At 44.7% G+C, this 27,501-nt stretch overlaps 1 protein-coding gene and 1 non-coding gene across 2 annotated transcripts in view; one reads left to right on the forward strand and one right to left on the reverse strand.

Annotated features, from left to right (window-relative positions):
• BARX2 (BARX homeobox 2) overlaps positions 1 to 26,888 on the reverse strand; it is a 41,523-nt gene extending 14,635 nt beyond the window's left edge. Inside the window, exon 1 of the mRNA XM_028708674.2 lies at positions 26,242 to 26,888. Within this exon, the coding sequence (XP_028564507.2) occupies positions 26,242 to 26,431 (190 nt within the window). The 5' untranslated portion in view covers positions 26,432 to 26,888. The remainder of the gene's footprint in view (positions 1 to 26,241) is intronic.
• TRNAI-GAU (transfer RNA isoleucine (anticodon GAU)) lies at positions 25,108 to 25,177 on the forward strand. Its single transcript has one exon. It is a non-coding gene; the product is annotated as a tRNA-Ile (tRNA).
• Positions 26,889 to 27,501: the final 613 nt, after the last annotated feature.

Consider the following 27,501-nt stretch of genomic DNA (forward strand, 5'->3'; position numbering starts at 1 on the left):
AGACAGGAGGACTGTAAATCTGCCGGCTGGGGAGCATCAAAACAGGGGGGGAAACTGAAGAGAGCTCCGTCTGCTTCTGGCTTGGCCTATGGCAGTGCTGGAGAGCAAAGGCCTGCGGCCACTGACCATTCGGAACACATCCAGCTGCTGCTACCTTTGGCGCATGCGCATTCCTGGGCCCCCAACTAGTCCAAGGAAGGAACTGATAAAGGAAAGGGTTTGTGGGGAGAAAATACGTTTTGATTAAGGATAGGGAAGCTTGTGCAGGGCCACATACCCTTAAGGGTAATGTTATGGGGGCCACATGGCAGTGGTGGGCAGGGCCACAGGCGAAAGTGGGCAGGGCAACAAATGCATCAATTACCTTGGTACAGTAGCCTAGTTTCTGCACGCGCACATCCATGCACAACCATCTCCATCCACAGCTCAAGAAGACATTCCAGCCAGGGGAAAACACTCAAGAAAGGAATAGAATCATAGAATCTTAGAGTTGGAAGGGACCCGAGGGTCATCTAGTCCAACCCCCTGTATTGCAGGAATCTTTTTGCCCAGTCTTTTTTTCCTATCTCAGTGAAAGCATCCATGGCAGATGGCCATCCAACCTCTGCTTAAAAACCTCCAAGGAAGGAGAGTCCACCACCTCCTGAGGGAGTCCGTTTCACTGTCAAAGGGCTCTTACAGTCAGAAAGTTTTTCTGAATGTTCAGTCACAATCTCCTTTCTTGTAACTTGAAGCTGTTGGTTCTACCCTCCAGAGCAGGAGAAAACAAGCTTGCTCCCTTCTCCACATGACAGCCCTTAAGGCAGGGGGGTAGGCAACCTAAGGCCCGTGGGCTGGATGCAGCCCAATTGCCTTCTCAATCTGGCCCACAGATAGTCCAGGAATCAGCATGTTTTTACATGAGTAGAATGTGTCCTTTTATTTAAAATGCATCTCTGGGTTATTTGTGGAGCATAGGAATTCATTCTTTTTTCTTTCTTTCAAAATACAGTCATAACTCATGTTACGTTCTTTCAGGTTACGTCCTGTGGCGACCCAGAAGTACCGGAAAGGGTTACTTCTGGGTTTCGCCGCTCGCACGTGTGCAGAAGCACAAAATGACGTCATTCGCAGAAGCAGCGAATCGCAACCTGGGCGTGTACAGACGCACCACTGCAGGTTGCGCTCTTTTCATGTTGCGAACGGGCCTCTGGAATGGATCCCATTCGCAACCAGAGGTACCATTGTATAGTCCAGCCCACCACATAGTCTGAGGGATGGTGGACTGGCCCCCGGCTGGAAAAGGTTGCTGACCCCTGCCTTAAGATATTTGAAGATGGCTATCATATCTCCTCTCAGTCCCCACTTTTCCAGGGTAAACATACTCAGCTCCTTCAACTGTCCGTTTGTGACACACTGAGCCTGTGGACAAGCTGAACAAATGGGGGCCCAGGCTTGCCCCAGAAGATGCCTTTGCACCCATCCTTGGAAGAGAAACTGCAAATCAGAGGAGAGGGCAGAAACTACCGTATTTTTCACTCTATAGGACGCACCTGACCATAGGATGCACCTTGTTGTAGAGGGGGAGAACAAGAAAAAAAAATTCTCCCCTTCTCTGCGCAGCGCCCCTTCAGTGAAGCGGCAGGGGAAACAGAGCCCCTTCCATTTCTCCTCCCGCTTAGCTGAAGGGGCGCTGCACCTTAGCTGAAGGGGCACCTACCCTTCAGCGAAAGGGACCCGAAGCCTCCGGAGTGCGGCAGGAGCTCCCACCGCGCTCCAGAAGCTTCAGGCGGCTATCTGGAGAGTCTTATGGAGCGAATGCAGGCTCCTTGGCTTCAGTGAAGGCAACCCGAAGCCTCCGGAACATGGTGGGAGCACTCCCACTGGGCTTCGGAGGCTTTGCGTTGCTATCGCTGAAGCCAAGGAGCCTGCATTCGCTCCATAAGACGCACACACATTTCCCCTTAATTTTTGGAAGTGAAAATGTGCGTCTTAAAGAGCGAAAAATACAGTATTTTGGGCCACTCCTTTGTGCTTCCAGCCTGCTGATGACACAACTTCCAGCCTGCTGACGGCACAACTTTAAATTGCTCAGCTAAGCTGTCCGAATTATCATAATTTCACTTGACAATTATAGAGCCCCTTTAAAAAAAATCAGAATAATTAGAATCATAGAATCATAGAGTTGGAATAGACCACAAGGGCCATCGAGTCCAACCCCCTGCCAAGCAGGAAACACCATCAGAGCACTCCTGAAATATGGTTGTCAAGCCTCTGCTCAAATACCTCCAAAGAAGGAGACTCCACCACACTCCTTGGCAGCAAATTCCACCGTCGAACAGCTCTTACTGTCAGGAAGTTCTTCCTAATGTTTAGGTGGAATATTCTTTCTTGTAGTTTGGATCCATTGCTCCGTGTCCGCTTCTCTGGAGCAGCAGAAAACAACCTTTTTCCCTCCTCTATATGACATCCTTTTATATATTTGAACATGGCTATCATATCACCCCTTAACCTCCTCTTCTCCAGGCTAAACATGCCCAGCTCCCTTAGCCGTTCCTCATAAGGCATCGTTTCCAGGCCTTTGACCATTTTGGTTGCCCTCCTCTGGACACATTGATCGAGTGCTAACAATTAAGGGTGGGAGAAGCTAGTTCTGAGTGCATTTCCTCCCCTCCAGGGTGCATTTTCAGCTTCTAGATATGGAACTGAACTTCTGGTCACTGTGGCTTCTAAGTCAGCTATCCAAGGGAAGAATTGCATGGCAAGAGTTGCCCTGTCCTTCTGGCCTACAAATTGTTACCAGGATCTGCTCTTAGATCTGTTCAGTGTGAAGAATGCTTTCTTTTCATTGACAGAAAACCTCCACTGGCATCGGTGAGGAGCTCCTCCTCCTCCTAACTGCATCGTAAGAACTGTAACTAAGAACTTATTATTTTTATTTACTTCACAAAAATATATAAGCTGTTTGACAGTAAAAAAAAAAACCCAAACGAACCTGAAAGCTGTTTACAAAAAAAGATAAAACAATAAAGCTATCACTAAGAAAAATTAACAATCATAATGTAAAGCCTTTGAAAAATTAAAATAACAATAGACCAAAAATAATAAAAAACAGATTAAAACTTTCATCAACTTTCTAAATGTCTGGGTAGACTTGTCTAAACAAGGATGTTTTCAGTAAGTGCCAAAATGAGTAGCACAGGCTGAGATTGAGCTTGCTTTGTCTTCCTTTTCCTCCTTCCTTTTCCCCTGCGTGTCTTTTTGGGTTGCAAGTCTTTTGTAAGCAGCTTGGAGAGCCTTTTTGGCTAAAGGGTGAAACAGAAATGCCCTCCATGTTCCCTGTTCTTCTAATTCTATGATTCCCATTAATCTAAAACTTTCTCCCTCTGTTTCATTCCTCTGCGATGAGTGGTATCGGAGCCCTCTCTTATTAGCCACCTCTCAACGCGGCAGTATAATTCAGACATAATCACAGTAATTAATAAATTTGACGGAATTCAAAGCTCCCATGCCCGAAGGCCCTGGGAAGTTTTAGTAAAAACTAATCAGGGGGATAATTAACACTTTATGATGATGACACTTCTCCGCACTGCTGTTTACAACTTCAAGATAAATGCCCTGACAGTAACTAATTAGCTCCAAAAATATGTGACGACCTGCAAGCTTTGGAAATGCAAAAGGGTTTAATAAAGGCAACTCTGGAGACCTGCCCATAATTCTTTATGCAAAAGCAATTTATAACCCCGGTTTAACAAGTCCCCATCCAAACTCCACCCACTGCATGTAGGGTTCGTGCATCAGCCCTGGTCAGGGGCTCATCCTGCACAGATCCAAAGGCTCAGTGCAGCCCTCCAGGACTGCATCCTTGTTGCAATGCTCAGCTGGCTTAATGTGCCTCCACCATTAGACCCTCGCCAGCTTTGGTGACAAGCAAACTGGAACCATCAACAGCAAAGGCAGGCAGGTTGGTATCTGGATTCAATTTTGAGATGTGAAATAGGAACCCCAGAAGCCTCGTTATCACACAATCACACCATCCTCCCATCTAGCTCAGTACTCTCTACTCAGACTGGCAGCAGCTCTCCAGGGTGTGGGGTAAGAGTCTAACAGCCCTATGCAGAGATGCAGGGCATTGAACCTGGGACCTCCTGCACAAAAGCAGATGTTCTGTCAATGAGCTTCTCGGCAGCAACTCCACAAACTCTCCAGGAAAAAGGAGGCACCGGCTACGAGTTCAAATTCTACGCACACTTAATGAATTTCCAAGTAAACATGTGTGAGATCAGACTCTCCAACCCATCTCTGCATTCCAAGAGGCGCTTTATTAACGCTGTGTGTTTGTGTGAACGCACACCTAAATATAAATCAATCAATCAGTCGTTGGCTTCCTGCTCTGTTAATTATCGCAACATCCATAAGCAAACATGAATTCCGGGCGGCTGACTCAGAGCTTACACAAAGGGCGCTTCAGGTTTCACAAGCCCACCCTTGTGGCCGGTGCCAAGAAAATGTTCGCTGCAAATGCCACTGCCTTTTTCCTGCTTCCAACGTGTAAAAACCATTTGATGAGTGACACAGAAGGATGGAGAGTGAAATTAATTGTTTGCAAACCAAGAACTGCTGTCCCTCTGAGATCGCCGACTTTCAGGAAATGCATTTGTCTTACAAGGAGATACACTTTCTCAGAGAAGTGCCACGCAGGAAGCAAGCATGGATTGGGAGCGGGGGGAGAAGACTGATTCAGTTCACAGCTGAAGGCAAACCTGCTCAATTCACACGTAAAAAAAAAAAGTCGTTTGAAACAATTCAAACTTCTCTGAATTTTGCAATGCAGTTCTCCAGAAAACCAGGGTGTGCAAAATTGCACAGACTAGGACAAAGGATCACAATGCCTGTATTAGTGACAATAACAAGCAAAACGCATTGCATTGGGGGAAATGCTTTGCAAAATTGTGTATATTAGACAGCAATTGCATAGAAAAATGTCAGGGGTTGAACCTGGGACCTTCTGCGTGCAAAGCAGTTGTTCTACCACTGAGGTACCTTCCCAAAGTACTATAAAAGAAAGGAAATGGGGTATGAGGGGAGAACTGAAAACAAACTGTTAAATATAGTGGCCATGTGTCCTGCTTTACAGAGGACAGTTCTCTGCTTGAAGGACTGCCCAGTCCAGGTCCAGTTTAAAGACTAATAATAATAATTTATTATTTATACCCCACCCATCTGGCTGGGTTTCCCCAGCCACTCTGGGTGGCTTCCAACAAAATATTAAAATACAGTGGTCTCTTAAACATTAAAAGCTTCCCTAAACAGGGCTGCCTTCAGATGTCTTCTAAAAGTCTGGTAGTTGTTCTTCTCTTTGACATCTGGTGGGAGGGTGTTCCACAGGGTGGGTGCCACAACCAAGAAGGCCCTCTGCCTGGTTCCCTGTAACTTGACTTCTCCCAGTGAGGGAACCGCCAGAAGGCCCTTGGCGCTGGACCCCAGTGTCCGGGCAGAACGATGGGGATGGAAACGCTCCTTCAGGTATACTGGACCAAGGCCATCTAGGGCTTTATAGGTCAGCACCAACACTTTGAATTGTGCTCGGAAATGTACTGGGAGCCAATGTAGATCTTTCAAGACTGGTGTTACGTGGTCTCGGTGGCCGCACCCAGTCACCAGTCTAGCTGCCGCATCTTAAAAGAACATAAGCAGGAAAGCAGTTTACTATCCAACCCCTCCTCCCAGGGAACTCTGGACATTGCAACTCTGCAAGTTGGAATAAGGAGGTCTTCCGACAACTCTCAGCCCCTTTGACAAACTAGGGTTCCCAGGATTCTTTGGTGAAGCCATGCCCCAGTCCTAGGATAGCTCATTTGGTAGAGCATGAGACTCTTACTCTCAGAGTCATGGGTTTGAGCCCTACGTGGGGCAAAAGATTCCTGTATTGCAAGGAGTTGGACTGGAAGACCCTCACAGACCCTTCCAACTCTGCAATACTATTATGCTTTAGCTTTAGCTGTATAGTGAAGATGGCAGCCTTAAGAGAATTCATAGCAAATAACATTTTCCCCCAGTTGTGTTCATTTCTCTTACGTTTGATTTAAAACATATTTTTCCCGGAATCTAGAATTAGAAAGCATTCAGACACAAGCTTTCCAAGCATAGTAAGGAAACTCTGCAGAGATTTCCAGTTTTGTTGGGACATTAACCAGTTCATCCAGGAAAGCCACAGTTAGAAGCCTCAAAAAGTCAGCCATTAAATTAGTTCACTTAGGAAGTTCAGGAACCTAAAAATGCTACCCTACAGACTGCAAGGTTGCCATAAAAATGTCAGCCCATATTCCCACTCCCATTTAATTCAGATTCACCCTTTCTGGGGCGAACCTACTAAATAAAAAGATCTTGTTGCCCATGACCTGCTGGCGATATCTCCACAGCCCAATGCAAAGTGATTCCCCACCTCGAAGCACCCTTGAATGTCCCGAGCTGCGTTATTTTAATTCTTTGATCTCAGACCTGCCACAATAGGAAGAAGACCCTTCTCTTCCCTCCGCACCCAGCTCTGGGGGACAAAAATAAACCCAGTGGCCCGTTTTGCAGAACAGCTGCACAAACAATGCAATTTAGAAGGATGCATAATGACACATGATGGAATTTTGGCCGGCCAGCCAAACCTTTGTTTTTGTCAATTAGCTCAGTCAAATCTCTCACGGCTGGGTAATGAGGAGGGAACGGTACACACACCACCCCAATAAAAGGCATTGCTAACTGCTGCGCTTGCCAAGGCTGACGGGACAGGGACCCGGAGATGGCATCAAAGGGGCACACACCCTGCTCCTAACTAAGCCACAAGTTGGAGAGCTTGACCTCCTGCCAAACTGTTTGCCTCTCGCTTCGGCACTTATCCTACCGCTCCTCTCGCAGTGGAACTTAAATTAGAGTCAATAATTTTTGGCTTGATTAACCAGTCGACTTTTAGCTTGATTCATCTGTAGCTTAAGGCAGGGGTGCAGGAGCCTCAGGCCAGTATGGCAATGCGGCCCTCTAAACCCCTAAATCTGGCCCCCAGTACTCTCCCCAGACCATACCCCCTCGCTGGTTTAGCTTCACACCCCAACCAGTTTTGCCGAGACAGGATACGCCCTTGAACTCTGATCGCGACTCTTGTTTCCTAGAATGGAGGGTCCGGAAGGGGGTGTGAGTGAGATTAGAACCTAGCCTGCTGTACAAGGGTAAAATCTGCATGTATTGCTCCTCCCACTTTTGCCTCTGGACCCAGACACCGCTGGCATATGGCCCTCAGAAGGTTGCCCAGGAGGGAATCGGCCCTTGAGAAGATTCCTTGCCCCACCTAGCTTTTGAAGACATTCCCATGATCTCTTGACCCGAGTCTCTTGTTTTAATTACTGTACTGCTTTAACAGGGCTGTTTTGTTACTACAGCATTTTAATTGTGTGTGTGTGTAATAATCTTATTTATTGATTTTCACAATAAAAACTTAACAAATTTTAACATAGACCGTAAATTATTTTATTGACTTCCCATCCTCCCCTTCCATGGTTTCCATATTTACCGTATTTTTCGCTCTATAAGATGCACCAGACCACAAGACGCACCTAGTTTTTGGAGGAGGAAAACAAGGGGAAAAAAATTCTGAATCTCAGAAGCCAGAACAGCAAGAGGGATCACTGTGCAGTGAAAGCAGCAATCCCTCTTGCTGTTCTGGCTTCTGGGATAGCTGCGCAGCCTGCATTCACTCCATAAGACGCACACACATTTCCCCTTACTTTTTAGGAGGGAAAAAGTGAGTCTTATAGAGCAAAAAATATGGTACCTTTAAATGCTGCGTATTTCACCATTCAATACATCCATTTAAACCCATTTATCTTGATAATTAATGCAGTGGCTCATATTTCAAGTCTTGCTGGTGTTTTCATCTTGCTACAGTATTTCTTTAAATATTCAATAAAAGGCCTCCAGTCCTCAAAGAATCTTTTTGTCATTTTGGTCTCTAATATTTGCTGTTTTTCTTGCCAGTTCAGCATCATTTTCAAAAGCCATTCTTCCTTTGTTGGAACCTCACCTCTTTTCCATGGATGTTTATATTTTATTCTTTGCGCCATTCGTTTTTTATGACTGTAACCCACTTAGAAGCCTATCCTGGCATGAAGAGGACTATAAACCGAATAATAGAAACTTATAATAAATAAATAAGAATCCTGGCTAGAGAGGGTGCTCTGGGTTAACAGAGGTGGGCGTTGGGTGTTTGGATCTCCCCAGTCAGGCACCAGACTGGTTTCAGAATGGCCCAGTGCATAGCTGACAATTTCTGGCTCTTCCACCTGCTAAAATAATATAAAGTCCTCAAGAGATCTAGGGCACGACGTGACTCAGTCGCAGAGGCAGCTGCCTCGAATCCCTTTCTGACTGGAGGAAGATTCAGAAATGCCAGCCAGCAAGCTCTAGAGAAGGTGTTATTCCAGGAAATATATTCCTCCTTCCCGTCAGTGCTCTGCTTTCATTTCAGGTTTGGCTGGACACTTCCCATGCACACCTCCCTAGTTTATTTATTTATTGAGTTTGTATATCCAGAGATAAGGGTGGAGATCAGGCCCAATCAGGTCAGGGGTAGTGGAGCACAGTGGTTCGAGCAATGCTTTAAATATCTGTACAGTGGTACCTTGGGTTAAGTACTTAATTCGTTCCGGAGGTCCGTTCTTAACCTGAAACTGTTCTTAACCCAAAGCACCACTTTAGCTAATGGGGCCTGCTGCTGATGCCGCACCGCCGGAGCACGATTTCTGTTCTCATCCTGAAGCAAAGTTCTTAACCCGAGGTACTACTTCTGGGTTAGTGGAGTCTGTAACCTGAAGCGTATGTAACCTGAAGCATGTGTAACCTGAGGTACCACTGTACTTATGCCGCTTGCCAGCTAAAATCTTGTTGGCAGGCATTGGTGTTGGCCTTTAAAACCCTACGTCCAGGTGAGGTGAGCATCCCAGGCACTGGCAGTCAAGACATCTAATGGGCCTTGCTCCAAGAGTCCTCATTTCCAGGAACTAAGTGGCCCTCGACCTGACGCCAGGCTCTCCTATGCTTTCTCACCTGAGGCCCACTTGGTCCTTATCTATTGCCACCTGTTTAGAAGTCTATCTTGGCCTTAGCTGAACTGCATTAATAATTGAATCCAATGGCACTTACTTTTGAGTAGGCATGGCTATGACAGCTCCTCTGTGTCCCTATTTTCCAGGGACAGTCCCAGATTTACAGAAACCATCCCGGTTTCTGATTTGATCCCAGAACGTCCCCCTTTTCCTTAGGAGAAATGTTGGAGGGTGTGGAGTTATGCGACCCCTCCAAGCCCAGGAGATAAATAACTATATAACCTTTAGACGACATCAGAAGGCAGCCCTGTACAGTGGTACCTCGGGTTACATACGCTTCAGGTTACATATGCTTCAGGTTACACACTCCACTAAGCCAGAAATAGTGCTTCAGATTAAGAACTTTGCTTCAGGATGAGAACAGAAATCGTGCTCTGGCGGCGCGGCGGCAGCAGGAGGCCCCATTAGCTACAGTGGTGCTTCAGATTAAGAACAGTTTCAGGTTAAGTACGGACCTCCAGAACGAATTAAGTACTTAACCCAAGGTACCACTGTATAGGGAATTTTTTTTTAATGTTTAATGTGTTATTATGATTTTATATATGTTGGAAGCCATCCAGAGTGGCTGGGGCAACCCAGTTATATGGGCTGGTATAAATAATTATAATTATAATGGAACAGGAAGTCGCTATTTTCATTGGAGAAATGTTGGAGGGCATGCCATGATGGCAGCCAACTGAATAACTGATACAGGCCTACAGCCTTCAACATGGCTCAGAGTCATTCCCAGTGAGCTCAGTGGGGTTTACTTGTAAGTAGGCATGCACAGAATCACACTGTAATAAGTCTTCTGCTGGCTAACAATCCTAATGATTATATCTTATGAACTGCCAGGCGGGCAAGGCATCCTTGATCCAAAAGATACGATAGAAGTGGGGTAGGTAAATCATCACCAAGGTATTTGTTGCAACAGAGGAGAGGCAGTTCCACCCACTGTGGTGCAGTGGTTAGGAAGTCAGACTAGGACCTGGGAGAGAACAAGGTTCAAATATCCCACTCGGCCATAAAACAGCTCACTGGGTGGTAGGGGGACAGTCCCTGCCTCTCAGCCTAACCCACCTCTCAGGGTTGTCATGGGGATTAAATGAGACGTAAATGTGAATACTGCCCTTTAGCCACATATCTCAGGGCAGTTCGCAACATAAACATACAATACAGAAGGAATTCATTGAATTCATGTTTATAAATATCATATTAGACTAAGGTCTGCTTAATGACAATAACAAGTCCCCCCCTTTTTTTGTAATGCACCCAGTTTTTTCTGATTTGTTTTCTACATGAGTACTATTTCTTGTTTCTTCATCTTTCTTGTGTCTTATCTTACCCTGTGCACTTGTAATTTTGAACTTCTTTATTTTTCAACAAAGGTTATAAAATAGAAAAAGAAACCATACAATATACGTAGAAGCAACATAATATACACTGCTTTGAACCAGTATAGGTTTGTTTGTTTTTTCCTTTTTGGAAACACTTGCCCTCCCAGCTGTGTTTATCCTTTCCAGGGTGTGCCCTACCATTAGGCAGGGTGAGGCAACTGCCTCAGATGGCAGGTGCTGCGTTGGCCGACAGCAGCGAGGGGTTGAAGGGCAGGGCTGTGGGATACCTGTCCTGCCCTGCGGCTCTAACTCGCCTGCTGCCCTCAGGTGTGGTGGAGAATGCTGTCCCGTCGCCAGTGCTGAAGCAAGAGTCAACAGCCAACTAGACCAATTGGCTCCAGTGCATGGAACAAGTGATGTGTGTTTGTGTGTGTCTGTGTGCGGAGGGGTGGGGTGGGGAGACTTGCCCACCTCAAGCAACAATGTGATCTTGGGTTTTTAATGCTCATAAAAGCAGACATCCTTAAAGTGCTTTGATAAGTGTGTGTGGAGAAGGGGACTGAGAAGCGCAGCAGCAAGCCCTGCCTCTGAAACCCGTGCATTAGATTCCTCTTTCTGAACACAGACATGGGCTTTCCTGAGAGAATGCAATGGAAGTCATGCATCCATGTTGCAAGGAACATCAATGTAGCATGCAAAGGAACATCAGTGCCTACTGGAGATGTTCCCATTTCAGCAAGCCTTCTCAATGGAGATCTTTGTCCTGGGTGCTTTATACTGTTTTTGCATTAGTAGTAGTAGAATTGCCTTTACATATGCAACTGCACTAACTTTTTATATATGCAACTGTTTTATATTTGTTTTTATTATACTGAAAATCACTTTGGAATGCCTCATCAAAAATGATTCATAGATGAAATAATAAGAATAATAATAGTGATGGTGCATGACTTGCAACTGTAATTCCAGCTGTGTCTTCATGAATGTGTTGCTGTGTCCTAAGAATGTCTGAAACTGAATACAGCTCTCATGACCACAAAGAGGCAGGAGGGTTTTTTTTGGGGGGGGGTCTAGTATTTTGAGTTTTTCAAAGTCTTATTCCCCATTCTGTGCTTTTGAAACGAGTGAACAGACTGGTGCTCCTTCCCGCCTGCCTCCACATATTGATTTACGTACTTTACGGGTGCTTGAACAAAAGAGTTTGCAGTTGCTTCAGCCCCTGTGCAGATCCTCTTCAGCTAAATAATTTAATCAGGAGCTAAACAGCTTGTGGAGACAACGGCATGTCATTTCTAGGACTGCCCTGATGAGTTACTGAAATAGAAATGGTTTCTACACCGATCGATTACATCATCCTATGTGCACATGTCAAATGCTTTCATTAATCATAAGCACAACCTTCTTTATTACAGGTTTTCAAACAGAGGATTTGGAGGCACTTATAACACAGAGGCCCTTTTCTTAATCCCCCCCACACCTCTTTGTCTCTCCTATTGCTCCAAGGATGCAATAGGTACAGCAAAACGGGTTTTTCCTAATTCTTGGTCAATTTCACAAGTTCAAAAGTTTTACATGAAATCAGCCATCGCTTAGTAAGTATCAGAGGAGGAAGGTGGGAATTAAGGCACCAGAGGAAGAGAAACATAATTACCTGTACATCTATTAATACTGCAGTTTTGATATCTGACTGTTGAGGGCAGTCGGTGTTATTTTTCCACATTCGGTAACAATATTGCTTGACTGTTGGCATGTAGTGGTAATTAGTATTTGGGAGCTGGCAAGATGCGGTAATTGCTATTTGATGCTTTTGATACCTGACGTTGAGTGCCGTTCAGTATTTAATGAAACGTCGGCATCAGGTTATGCCGCCACTCAGAAAGCACCTGAAATTCAGGCTTTGGGCAGTAACAATTTCACGACGGAAAGTTTTCATTATGCATGCAAAACAGGTGCTCTACCACTGAGCGATGACCCTTCCCCGATACAAATTATGAACATTCTTACTGTGGACTTCACATGCCTCCTACATACAGCTCCTGCACTTCAGGTGAAGACCCTATAAAGATGAATTCAAAACAAACGCTTGTCATACCAAGCTAAGAATGTGTCATCGTAGACACACAATTGATCTCCCTCGCTCTCACATACTGATTCCTCTAGAACAGTGATGGCCAAACTCGGCCCTCCAGCTGTTTTGGGACAATAATTCCCATCATCCCTGGCCACTAGTCCTGTTAGCTAGGGATGATGGGAGTTGTAGTCCCAAAACAGCTGGAGGTCCAAGTTTGGCCATCACTGCTCTAGACTGTCTAACCACACAGCCCATATCAAACTCAGCCACATGATACAAAAACTGGTTACTCTTCTCCAGATGCTACATGGGATCTTGGCAGTTTAAACATTTTGCCATAATTTTAAGGAAAATTCCATAGACAACACGGCCATCCATGTACTGAGTTGTGGAGCATTTCAAGAGAGTTTAGAAGGTTCATTAACCAAACACCCTTCCTCAAAGACCTCTTCCACAGTATTCCGAGCATAACGTGCAGTCCTGGCATGCCCAGGATGTAACCACAGTTTGTTTCTATAGATATTGTACAGCCTCCCCTTTAATAATCTAAAACACCAATAAAACTTTGAAGGAGATTGTCAGCAAAAAATGAAGCCTAACATTACTGAGCATCCACCTTGATTTGCTTGCACAAAGCTTTCGTGGAGATGAGATTGTATCTGGTCTTTGCTGTGCATGTATTCTGATTTATTTGCAAGATATACAACAAAATGCATCCATCCCTAGTTGATTGCGGGATGTTTCGACGTCTTCCCAGTAACATCCCTTCATTCCACACTTTCCCTGTCACTTTCCAAACCACAAATGCACATTTCTTTTTTTTAAAGGGGATTTGTTGCTGAAGGGTGGCAGAGTGTTAACTGCACAAACCTAAATTTCCTGTATGCCCTTTAATCTCTCCAGCAAAATACTGAGGGTCTGCAGACACCCTTATTTGAAAGCTGTTTTTTTAAATAAAAAAAATCAGTACAAACTAGCCACATTAATCACAACATACACAAACACACAGGGAGGGGGAGAGAGAGAGAGAGAGAGAGAGAGAGAGAGAGAGAGAGAGAGATTGAATCCTAACTTGGGTGATGTTAACTTCTAGACATGCATCCGATAATCCCATCCCAACCATGTTATTTTTAATAAGGTGCACACCTTATTAAATTGGGATACACCTGCAAATTCTGTCCCAACTGGTTATATGTCCTTGGAAGATTAAGGGGAACGTCTTTCACGGACCCTTTTCCTGAACCAGCAGCTTTCATGCCCCAAGTGGTACAGTACCACTCTGAACAAAAGGGAGTCAAGAGTACAGTACAGATTTTTGTTAAGGCCTATAGGTATGATCCCCACTGAACACTCCCAAGTCCCACTGATTGCCATAGACAAGAAAAATCTCTCATTGAATAAGTTTGTTTGCTGGGAGATTAGACAATGTTGACTACGTATTTAACATTCATTCTGACATGTTTAGATGATGTTGTGTCAAGCATGTATAAGCCCACACGTTCAAGCACATTTTCCTTATCGCAAGATGTGCAATCTTTTGGGGAAGCAGGTTTGCTGCACAATCAGCTATCACTGAGTTTGCTGGCATGTGATTCAATCCCACCCCAAAATAATGACCACCTGGGAGCACCCCTCACCAAAGAAACGACAGGAAAGAAACGCTGGCAAACTTTCAAGAGGAGATGTTGAAGAAATAATCAACGACAAACCGATGCAGGCAGGTGTCAAAGTGAACTCGAGAGGGGGGAAACGAGGGACAGAGAAAGTGAAATTAACAGATCTCGGCATCCTGGCATCCTTCCTCACCTTTGCTAAAGAAGGAAGTCCAGGTGAGCTATGTGGATTTCCAAGTAAACAAGCATAGGGCAGGATTTGGTTGAAACTTCATTCAGGATCTGAGGGTGGGGAAATTATTTCTAATACTGCATGCGATGGGATCTGACAGCACCAAGTTATCAGCACGTTTTAAAATAGACTTTTAAATGACTCACTCGTATGGTTTTTCTTTCACTACAATTGTTCTAGTGTTTTCTGAAAGGGAAGAACCTAGTCACATTTAACATCTGCTTGCGAGATTCCCTTACTCTCTATGAGCCCATTCAACAGCTTTGATCAGTGGAACAGGCAACGGTTACAGATGCCACTCAACACTCACTCCATACCTGTAAGAAATCTTTTTTTTTTAAAGCACAACAACTTTGGAACTCCCTGCCACTTGACATCAGGCAGACATCTTCACTACACTCTTTTTTGGTGTCTACTTTAAACATTTTTGTTTAGGCAAAGCCCATCCAGACATGTATTTCAATCTGGTTTTTTTAAGCTTATTGTTATTTTTCTGAACATTTTAAAGGGTTGTTTTAAAGTGTTGGGTTTTTTTACTGAAAATTTTATTGTTTTGTTATTTTTGTAAACCACCTTGAGGTCATATGACATTTAATTGAAATAAAATAAATCTGTGCTTGTTCCCCTGCCACAGTATAAATAAGGAAATGGTTGCATGGCTCCCACACAATGCTTAATCATCCTAAACCGCAGCTGTATACATTTTTATCCTTCTCTTGATTCCTTTGTGCTGAAAGCCCATAATCCTCATAACTGATGAGTCTTTTACCTTTGTGAAGAACGGTAAATAATAGGCAGGCATGTGCAAGATCAGATTAGCAACAAAACTGGAGAAGATTATAAGCCCTGATAAAAGGTGGAGGAGGAAGACGGGGCAATTGCAGGGAGGGGACGAGATGCAAAACACCCATTCAGGCAACTTTGGGGAGTTATCTATTCAGGGTCACTGCACTGAGACTGGTGCATACTTATTAAGGTGCTAAATTTAGCACCAGAAAACCAGGAACAGGAGTGGAAAATAGGACAGGGTGTACAACAGAGAGCTGAGCTGCAGAAGCCGCTCCGTTGCATTTGTCAGAGGAGACGGCGAGAAAAACCAAGCAGTCCTGTCAGGTTATAGAAACAGAATATCACTTCCAGTCCATGTCTGGATGGCAAGACTTTTGGCTTTAAGGATCATGGTGTCTTGGAGGACTGCTGTGGCCCTCCTGTTGCAAAGCAGAAATTTCTTGATGTGCTCCTCTGGCTGGGGTCACAACCACGCCACATGTTCAGAGCACATTTAAAACTTCCCCTAAAGAATCCAAGAAATGGAGTTCACTAAGGGCAACAGGAATTCCCTATGTGGGGGAGGAAAACTATAGATATTAATAAATAATAATAATAATAATAATAATAATAATAATAATAATAATAATACCACCCCGCCTTTCCCCTTACAAAAAGATTAAGAAATGCAAAAGGTAATCGTTCAAAAATAATTTAATAGAATTAAAACCACATGAAAAAGAAATCTATTAAAATTCAGGTCATGAAAAAGCACAGAACTATTAAAAAACCAAAAAAAGCCACCTATTGTTTCCCAAAGGCCTGATGGAATGAGAGTCTTCACCTGCCGACAGAAGGAGGGAGCCAGCCTAGCTTCTCTAGGGAGGAAGTTCCAAAACCTGGGAGCAGCTACTGAGGAGGTCCAGAATTCTTTGAGGAAAGCCATGTCAATTTAAATGTGCATTAAATGTATGGCATGGGTAGGACCAGCATCTTATTTTGCAGGTGAGCAGCAACTTAGGGTGGAAAGGCAAATGACGCAGGGTTGTTAAGGAAAATGGCAGCCTCATGTCTCCTTTGGCTTCTCTCCCCTTAATGCCTGGGTATAATAATCCATATGGTGTGCAGTTATCTCACTGGGAACTTCTTCTTCCCATATGTGGCAATCAGTTGGGTGAGGGAGAGGCAGTATGATGGCATCACATCATAAACTGAGTCTCCCCCCCCCCTCATATGGACATCCAATGAGGTTTTCAAACAGAGGTTGGATGGCCATTTGTTGGGGAGTCTTCAGCTGTGATTGCAGGGGGTTGGATTCCACCTTTGGGTCCCTTCCTCTATGATCCTATGAATCCCCACACCTGAATATTCACCACAGCAGACATTGGATTGGGTCAAAATATGCCTGAGAACGCTCATGGGTGCTCAGTTTCATCTGTTCCGATGACATCAATATATTACATCTGCTTGAATGTAAGGTAGCCTTTCAGATGTTTAACCTGGATGGGGATAAGATGGAGATAGTAGCCAGGTCCTTCAACACACAATGGGGATCCGTGAATGTTATACAGCAGTATTTCAATTGTTAGATGCATATTTTGCAGAGTGATTTTATTGTACAGAACCTTTCGGAATTTTGTCTGCATGACAATAAAGGTTTGGGATTGAACTGATATTATTACATCTGCCAAAATTGCAATCCACGGAAAGAGAAATCTGATTTGTCCTTCTAGCTGTTTGTTATCGGACACATGATGGAGCTCCGGGGAGCAAATGTCTCTGTAGTTGGCCACCCAATCCTGGCTGAATGCATGACTGACAGGATGCGACCTCGCTGGACTCAGGTGTAAATGAGCCTGATAAAAGGTATTAGCCACAACATTGTGTTTGCTTTATTTAACAGGATTAATACAGCTGTTACGCTTCAGATAATAGTAAGCTCTAGGTGGAAGGGGATCTCATGCTCCTCCACACTCTGATACAAGCACACTGTATCCATTCCTCTCTCCCTCCTTTCCCACAGTTCCGCGCAGTCCCTCAGGAATGCCGTAACAGTATCCGTTCAATTAAAAGGGGAAAGGGGTCCGGCTAAATATTTCCCAGCAGAAACGGTTTCCACCCAGATTCTGAAGAGCGTCCCAGATCAAATTTAAAACCCAGCCAGATCTACCACGCTGGGACTCGGTTGACCTTGTCCACATGGAATCCCACATGGTGCTTGTGGGGTCATCCGTATAGCAACTGGGTGGTTTTATAATGCACCATAAATCTGCTTCCTCTCTGCATTTGACCCAGAGGTGACAAGCCTGGATGAGGCTCAGAAAAAAGCACCACTCATACTGTTATTGTACAACCTAAGAACCTTTTCTAGGTTTCTACATTCTCCCACCTCTCGTAGATGATGCTGCCTGATACCCAGAACATTAACTATGTTGACTACCCCTGGGGCCTCTTTAAATTAGAGGCATAAAAAAGAGCCATCTACCTGCAGGACTGAACCTGACCTACTTAGCAACTGATTCTATGGGGTGCTCACTTGGAAGCAAGGCCAAGCTGAATATAAATAAGATTCCAGACTGATAGTCCATAAACCCCAAGAGGCATGACTTCTGCCAAATGCAGTAATTCCATGTAATTCCACCTTTCCAAGGGGTTTGCACCTTGTCATCCAGATCTAGGAAAGCATAGACATTTGCAGCCAACAGCAAGGTGGACAGTGGTACGTCTGATGGTCCTGCTACTTAGATTCTGCAGACAGTCATAGCTCTGAGGCAACTGGTCATTTGCACCAACAATTTGCTTGCTTGCTGATTCTGAGCTAGCACACACGGTGGCCAAGGGGGGCTCTAGAGCAGAGATGAGGAACCTGTGGTCCCCCAGATGTGACTGGTGTGCAGTTTCCATCATCCCTGCTTATTGACCATGATGGCTGGAGCTGATGGAAGACGGAGTATGACAACATTCAGAATAGCTATGGGGCTCCCTTTGGGCAACTTCATTGTATTGCTTAATTATATTCACAAAACCAAAACAAATCATCTCATACTTCAGATATCCCTAATAACCATCCCACCAGTGTTCTTCTGATTTCAATACAAGATAAATGGCAACCAGTTATTTTGAAAGATCTGTGTTGCCTGAGTTCTTCTTCCTCATAATTATAAGTTATGATTCGATACAATGCCACAATGTCCCAGGCCTTCCTTAGCCAATAGTCAATAGACAGGGCCTTTGTGTTTCTCCAAGGTTTTGCAATCATGTTCTGATCACTTATTAAAATTTCTCTCCTCCTAACCTGTTGCTTCACATGTCATAGGAGCAGCCGTTTAGATCATTTGAACTCACACTCAGTCCTAAACCACAGGCAATCAGGCTGAATAAATTTGATAGATCTGAAGGGCATAAATCCATGGATTTTGCCATCACAAGCTAGTGAACCTGGTGCTCTCCAGGTGTTTTGGTCTAAAACAAATGAAAGCAGCCTTATACCAAGCCAGACCTTTGTTCCATCTTGCTCAATAATGTCTCTGCTGATTGGCAATAGCTCTGTAGGATTTCAAACCAGGCTCCCTCCCAGTCCTACCTGGAGATGCTGCTGGGACCTTCTGCATGCAGACCACTGAGCTATGGCCCTTCCCCTTCTCCAGGTGCTAGAGTGCTACCAGCCATGACCACAAACGCCCACTTCACACCAGGTTGTGGCACATTTGGTACACATAAGGGCAAGACTTTGAGGGCAAGTGCCCAAGGCCCCATTCCACAAAATGAGCTAGATGACCCCCCCCCCATATTCAAGGCTGGCTGGCTGACCACATCTTGAAGGATACACATTATCATCTAAAGAGCCACCACACCACACCATTGAATAGAATTACTGAACAGCGTAAGTGATTACGCAAAGGATGTGTTGGAAACATTTGGACTCTTTGCACACAGGGTAAGAGAATGGTATTTACTCTCTGATGGTGAAGTTACTCCACTGCCGCTCCTACCACACGCCCTTGAAAGTCAGCCCCAATAGACACAATGGGACTTAGTGCTCAGGGTAAACCTGCCTAAGGTTGCTCTCTTGGAAGACTATGTTGCTGCTGTTGATCAAGGGCTGTGAAAAGAATTTCTGCAAAACACAGAAGTTTTCATCAGACATCAGACCCATTCAAGAAGTTCGAGATCAAACTCTCCCTCTTTTATTGTTGTCGTTCAATCTGAACCAGATACAGTACATTGAAATTGCAGTGTGCGTTCCCATAAATATGAAAAACAAACAACAAACTCCCCACCTGTCTCCTAATAAAACTGAATCATCATCAATCAATTTGCTCATTGCTGCAGTTTCTAAGGCTTTGATCAGCTATTCTATCGTGGCTGTAACTCTTGGAAATTTTCCCTGCCTAGGGAAAACAACTCTTGCCACTAATAAGAGATTCGAAAGCAGGCTTCAAAGAAAGGTTATTAGCATTACTAAGTGAAATGGCCATAGGATCCATCAGGAGATTGACCCCTGAGGTCTGACCAATGACCTCTAGAGTTTGTTCCTAGTGTTTCTGAATCATATTACAACTTCACCAAAGATACATAGAATCTGTGTTGACATTTTTCTCATATAATTTGATAAGAATATGGTGGTGGTGGTTGTTTTTATAAAAAAAACACCTCTCAGATTATTAGATTCAGTGGGATTACTTCAACCCAGACCCCCCAAATTAAGTACTTTTCTTTTATTTCTGACCCTTTTGGAAATGCAAGAGACATCCTCTCATATTCTCCTATGCAGCCTAGGCTTGCTTTGGCATGTTCTGCTATTCCATGGGTCCAGAAACTTGACTGTGTTTGTGTAAATCAAGGTCAAGACACCACAGTTTAAAATTAATGTTGAAATGCCTTTGCGTTCATACCAATCTCCTGTGCGAGATCCGAATTGGAATTGAGAGAATTGGCCGTCCAGGATCCCAGGGCTTTTAAGATTTCTACTCTTTCATAAAGGGGCTTGTGTTAGATTGCTCTGCTTCTTAGGCTTAAGTCTGCAGACATCTTATCTCATTCCAGTCTCAGTGGGACCGCCAAGAGGATTGAAGAAGACGTCTCTGACCCTCCCAACCAAGTGGCTCCGAGATGAAAAGGAGAGATGGTCGCCATGCCGGCCAACACAAATACTCGGAGATTTGACTCCCGATGTGAGAAAGGTCTGCCATGCTGCACAGCTGCAAAGATGAAGTGATTAATTATGAAGATTATTATTCCAAGCATTTTAGAAGCAGCCTTTGCTGTAATATCTGGGCAAACTTTACACGGTTTCAATTAAGGGCGGTCACGCCTGTGCAGAGTTACATGATGCCTTCTTCCTTCATCTTCTAGCTTTCAGAGACGGGAGGATATCTGAGTAAGCAGTTTAAACGCTGGAGCTGGGGAAATTATGCAGCTTTCTTTTTCTTCCCGTTGTTCTTAAATGGGAATATAAATTTTTAATTAAATAAGTCTTGCACTGCGCTAATTTTTACACTGCCATTTGGACTCTTCTCCTGCTTACGAAAACACTGGGAGCAGTGACTCAGGCCAAGGTTTAAATCAGCAACTGAGCTCTGGTTACAAAAAGTCTTATTAACATCACCCATATCTATATATCAGCCTCATCTGCAGATCAGTTTAAGGATCTTTTATCTTCGCTTTCCATGAACAGTGGTGCGAATCAAGCATCCACTGTAAAGTTTAGTCGTGGGAAGTTTCTAATTTGACATACTGTGGTTTAGAAAAATTGATGCTGCCTTTTTGTGTGTGTGTGTGTGTCTAGAAATCTATCCTGAAAAGCTCTATGGGTTCATTTCTATCTTCTGTAAAATTCACCTTTTAGCAAAATCTTAAATCACCTTCTCCCCACTTTTATTTTCCACTGCAACGACAGCCTTCTCTTCCCCTGGTTTCCCCACCATTCTCGGCCATTAAATAGCAGCCCCCTTGCTGCAGAGACCTCTCTATTGTTTATGCTGTGAAGTGCCAAGTAGCATACACATTAGTGGCACAGTACGAAATAATAACACTGCTCCTAATCATAGTAGAGTTTTGGTTTTGGTTTTAACCAGCCTGGCAAAAAAAAAACACCCCAACAACCCAAATTCTTAACATTTTAGCCAACGCCACTCAAAGAATTATATACTATGTCATTCAAACAAATTGCAGGAAACAACTGAGGCTACTGGAACAATTTCTAGACTACTGATTCACTGCTTTTCAAACACGCAAAGATTTAGAATTCAGGTAAATAAGGCGTGTAAATGTTCGTAACAGAGTCATCTGTGAGCAGCCACTGAGTCACCAAAGTTTACTACATGCTCAGAAAACTACAGTGAGTAGCCTCACACCGCTCCCCAAGGCAGGATGATCATAAAAAAGTTTCATGGTAGCCCACGCAACTAATTAAAAATATGAAAATGCATCTTTTCAAATTAAGTTCAACCCCAGGGGAAAGTGATAGCATTAAGCATGGATATAGTTTCGTGGGTCTGGTTTCATACTGCTCCTGTAGAAAGTTTGTGGGAAGGATAGTTTACACAGAGTTAAATCTAGTGGCAGAAATTATTCCCCTTTTTCTAATCTCCTCTGCACAGAATGATCTTTCACATGATACAGAATTGCTCATTTAAAAATGGTGCCTGAAGTCTAAGGATGCTTTCACAAGCTGATTTGGGATTTTTGCCTGGAAATGTAATTTCAGCAGCTTTTCTTTCTTTTTCTTTTCTTTTTTTTAAAAAGGAATTTCATTTTTGCAATGATTCCCTTTCTCTCCGGGCTTTTCTATAGTTAAAGAAAAAACTTGAGCCAAAACCGTAAAGGGGAAATCTTGCCTTCAGGTCTTTAATAAGTACCTATTTAATCCAAAATTCTTGGCTCCCTGCTTGTGAAAAAGGGAAAGTTCAGAGGAAACTGATATGAAAATTCGAATGACAAGATAATGCTGTACCCAGATAATCTCCAAGTATGGGTTGCTCTGGAAAGTCGGGGGAAGGAGAGTTTCGGCCTCTGGGCACTTTTCTAACAATTTAATTAATGACACAATCTGCTTATAGTATGCACTCTCTTACTCCAGACTGAGATATAAAGACGTTCAAACACCTGGGCAAATGAAACTGGTTATTCCCAAATGGTGGGGGTGTCATGGAAAGACAGTCTAACCCTAAACTCATTGACTCAGAAGTCCATCTCACTAGGTTCAGCATGATTTAAGGCTGTATACACATTACTGTCTTAAAGCTGCTAGATCCTTCTTTTTTCAATTCAGACAGAAGCCGGTTTGTGGGGGGAAAGCATCAAAATGCAGTATTTCACAAGGAACAACGGGATAGATGCTGGATGCTGAGTACACAGTGGTTTATAAACAGCCTAAGTCTTCTCTGTTTGTATCCCTAGGACTGAAGTCTAGGAGGCTATCAGCACCGAACAGAGGGACACAGAGATTTAAAGTAAAGCCAGAATAGACACCATCTCATAGTACCCCTGAAACAAAACAAAAGTTAATTCCACCGATCTAAATAACCCCCTTCTTTGCTTTCACAGACATGTGTTGTTGAAGTGATCCATGGTTTCTAATACAATTATTGTGCCGTTTCTCTGCATTTATACCACTAATAACAGCTGTGGCACTACGGATGTGCATGACAGATTATAGGGTGCTTGTTTCTTATGTTACTGGATTTCAATGAGAATTTCTTAATTATTTCAGTTGTGAAAAGAAAAGAAAGCATAATATGACTATCAAATCTGAAACGGTGATATAGCTGCCCACTGACTTGCCTCCTTTTAACTGTTATAAAAATGATTTGTTGGACATCAAAAATCCAGTTGTTTTATCCCAAGCAGGGCAGGGGAAGTCTATGACCCTGGGAGAAAATACACCAGCCTATTAAATTTCATCAAATGGAGCATTGCCACAGGTGAAGCTAAGTGCCCAATACCTATGGGAGAATCCAATGAACAATGGCTTATCTCACATCACACGTTCATTGGGCAACTGTGCTTAACTTCAGCGGAAACCCTAGGCGAGTCGCAGAGGAATGGCTGTAGGTTGTGCGATAGGTATGTTTTGCTCCAAGTAAAATCCCTTCCTTCCTTCCTTCCTTCCTTCCTTCCTTTATCAAAAAATGACACAGGTGACTCAGCCAAGTTAAACTTCTCAATGCACATTTATATTTATATTTTGTGGCGAAAAAAGGGTCTGAAAGATTTTTGATCAACTCTTCTCCAGTTCCTTATGTCATATAATTCACAAATCCTGAGTGACTGAAGCATTTTCATACTCATGCATCACCAGCATGGATTTGGGTTCTGATGCCCACTGTCAACCCAGAACCGCCTGCAAGTGCAATTTTACCATTCACTGCTTGCGCAGATACCGGTAATTGATGAATTCCTATGGGGCAATCTTTAATCCAAGGAGTGCCCATTCTACTTACAAGATATTGCAAGTGGAAGCTTCCAAACCACAAGAACAGAACACGTACAGACACTTTGCAACGAACCTTCTCTACCGAAAGTCAGTGCTCAGGGATCTCATCTGAGCCTGTTTCCTAACAAGGAAACAGACTGAAGCAATTGTCTTGTAATTAGATTACACCATGGAGGACAATGGGACTCCTCACCTCGTACATGCTTTCCCATCCTTCCTCCAAAGCTCCAGTTGAGCGTTACTTATTTTATCCTCGCAACAAACAGGCAAGGTAGATTTAGCATGAGAGAAAGCAACTTGCCCAAGGTTATCAGACGAGGTCCAGAATTTGAACTCAGGGCACCCTGATCTAACTCCACTCATTGCACCGTAACATATCTGCCAAGCAAGGAGAAGCAAGTGGAAAGAAATGCTTGAACTTCAATTGGAAGGTATATGCAGTCCCACAGAATAGAAGTAAGCGCCTTTCTGGGCCAATACAACCCAGCAAGAGTCCTTTTCTCCAAATCACACACAAATAAAGAGTTTGGCAGGGAGAGAGATCCAGTTTCTACCAAAGAGTGTTTAATAACCAGAAAAGAAACTGTTTAGTGGAGGGGGAGAAACACACCTTGCCTACACCAGAGCAAAGCCATTGGATTCTTCTGATAAACTCATCAGCTCCTCCTAGTTCAGAGTTTATCTACAATCTTATTCAGCTCAAACGGAAAGCTCCATCCGACATACACATACACAGGCATCCAGACCACCATCGTTTTATTCCCGATTAACCCAGAATCACGGCCAGCATTCCATTTCCACATTCACAATCATCAGCATGGCTTAAAATCAACCTCATGTCACCTTTCAGCTTTAAATGAAGAAACTGGGGGGGGGGGAGGAATCCACCTCTCTCCTTCTTTTTTCTTTGCAATTTCAAAAAAACAACCAAACAACTAACTAATGCATTTTAACCAATCCTGACAATTACAAAGGACCTTAATGCAAAAGTAGAACACCTGTTCCGGATGCAGAAGGTACTAGGCTCAAACACTGACATTTCCAGGAAGGACTTGGGGGGGGTGTGTGTTAAAATTCCTGCCTGAAAAACCGGAGAGCCACTGCCTGTCAGTGTAGACAATACTGATCTAGATGGAGCAGTGATCTGGCTGGGTGTAAGGTAGCTCTCTGCATGTTCCTACGAGCGCTGGAGCAGATTCTCACTCTCTTTTTTCATGCTTGCAAAGTCCACCTGCTCCCCAAAATTAATACCATCATTTCTGACATTGCTAGACCAAGAGGATAGCTGTGCGCTAAGGGGAGGCAGAATGGGAGGTTTAGACCCTTACTGTTGGTGGTGACAGTGGCACCGCCACACACACTGTAATGAAACCCTTTTTTTCAAGGGCACCGCTGGAATGAGCAGGAGGTGTCAACAGAGCAGCTCTCTGCTTTGAGGGCAGAAGCTCAAACTGGAATTGAGGATTTGGCCACTCAGAAATCGCCTTCTCCAAAATAATTGGATTTCATATGGCCCTGCTCTGGAAAGAATTCTATGGGACTGCATGGCTCAGTTGGTTAGAGCGTGGCGCTGATAACGCCAAGGTTGCAGGTTCGAACCCCGTGTGGGACACCTGCGTATTCCTGCATTGCAGGGGGTGGGACTAGATGATCTTCAAGGTCCCTTCCAACTCTACAATTCTGTGATTCTATGAAACTTTGGAGATGGTGGTGAGGCCTCGATCCACATCTTCCACCATGAACCGCCGGTAAATCTTATTGCCCACCAGCCACTGGGCCCTCCACACACCTGGGTCACCAACAGCTTGTTGGGTCAGGCACTTTTTTATAGAGGGCCAGATTCAGCCTGGGGTCTCCAGTTGCCAGTCCCTAACCGGTGGAATTATCCTAACTGCAATCTGACTGATTGTGCTGATTTTTCAAGGGGGGTGGGGTTGCTCATGCTTGGAAAACTTGTGGACACAACATGTTGTTTCTTCCTCACCAGCAGGACATATCCATAGCTGTCAACGTTTCCCTTTTTTAAAGGGAAATTCCCTTATTCCGAATAGGATTCCTCGCAAGAAAAGGGAAAAGTTGACAGCTATGGACATATCAAAGCAGGTTTCACTGACTTTGAACATGAATTTAATTTATTTTATTCCAAGTGTTCTTTATTCCACCTTTCCAAGGGGTTTGCATTGCTCAAAGTAGCTTCCAATTATTTATTTTCTGGCACACAGTGCTGTCCTCACCAGCACAATCCTAGCTATTGAATGCAGCGAGGCTTACTCCCAGGTGAGGAGGGGGTAGGTCAAGTTTAATTCTTAGTTATTGTTATTTATTAACTTTATATACCACTCGTTCATCCAGAGATCACGGGGCTGTTTACAACATATATCTATCACTTCATGTCTTGATAAGTTTGTTTCTCCTTTTAAATACTTTTTTTTTAAAAAAAGAAAAATGTAATTTATATGTAAAAATACATATAAATATAATTTATAATATGCTAATTATATGTTGTAAAAATGGTGTAAACCCCAACGGCAACAGGAGTGATAAATGTGAGGCTCCCCAAAGAAGGCTTCCCCTTCCTCCTCAAACTTTTCTACCACTTCCTTCGCCTGGAGAGGGCAAAGCAGCAAAGGGTCCCCTTGGCGGGCGGCAAGGGCGAATCCCGGCAGCGGTTCTTACCGGAGCAGGAGTGGAGGGGTTTTGGCCGGACGATGAGCGACGCCGGGCAGACGGAGTAGAGCGAGAGCTTCTCGAAGTAATCACACGTCTCCTTGGACAGGATCTCGTCGATCATGAAAGTCTTGTAGCGCCGCCTGGTTGCTTTCAGCGGCCCCGGGGGAGCCAGCCGGGCTTCGGCTTGGCAGTGCATGGCTGGAGCGCCGAGCGAGGACTCCCCGAGGAAAGCGCGGCGAGGAGGGCGGAGGAAAACGAAGCGCGCCGGGGAAGGGGAACGGAGTTTGGCCGGAACTGGGGGGGGGGGGTAGGCGGAGGCTGGCAGCTCTAGCCAAAAAGAGAGAGAAGAGGCTGGCCGGAGGAGATCGCCTGGCTAGGAGATCCAGGGATCCGCCTTCCCGCTGCGCCTGGCTCTGTGACTCCCTCTCGCCCGCACCCAGCCTCCCTCCCGGCTTGTCTCTGTCTCTCTAGCTCTGCCTTCCCCACCTCCAGCCTCTATATAAGCCGCCGCGCCTTCGGAGGACAAGCCGGCTGTCAATCAAGTCCGCACCCCCACCCCCTTCGCAGCGCCCCATTGTTCGGGCCTGGGACGCCCGGGCAGGCAGAGCTTGCTATTTTAAGGACTGCTTCCCTCCCTTCTCCAGCTGGAAGGGCGCCAAGGCCTTGGGTTAGCTTAGGCTGGCTGGCCGACTGGCTGGCTGGCTGGGGGGGACGGGGGACGGACGGACGTGAATGCCTTCCTCCTCCTCCTCCTCCTCTTCCTCAAATCTGAACATCCCCAACCCGTTCAGGCGAGAAGGAGCGCTCCGTCTGCGAAGTTCGGGAAACTTTCGCAAAGCGCGTTTAGACGGGGCCAGCAGCGCGATCCGAAATGTCCTCGAGGTTATTCCGCACCGGTTCCTGCCTTGCGGGGGTTGGGTGGACTAGATGACCCTTGGTGTCCCTTCGAACTCTTATAATTTGTTTACACACACACACGCCACACAGGGTCCCAGCGATCTCCAAGGAAGCTCAGTCACCCGTCTGAAAATATCTGGGCTCTTCCCAGCTGCAAACCCTGGTCTTCCCTTCCGCGCGTTCGCTCCGATGTCAGCGGCGCTTGACTCGCTTTGCGCGGCCCCGGAGCGGGTGCTGGAGGCTGCAGACACTGATTTGAGGGGTGGGAACCTCTATTGCGCACACTGAGGTCTACTTTGGAGTAAGCGTGCCAGGGCTTGCTCTGTCCATCCCTCCCTCGTTAAGCCCCGGGACTTCCAACCACGGCTG

Source organism: Podarcis muralis, chromosome 15, assembly GCF_964188315.1.
Source record: "Podarcis muralis chromosome 15, rPodMur119.hap1.1, whole genome shotgun sequence".
In the NCBI taxonomy this organism is placed as follows: Eukaryota; Metazoa; Chordata; class Lepidosauria; order Squamata; family Lacertidae; genus Podarcis; species Podarcis muralis.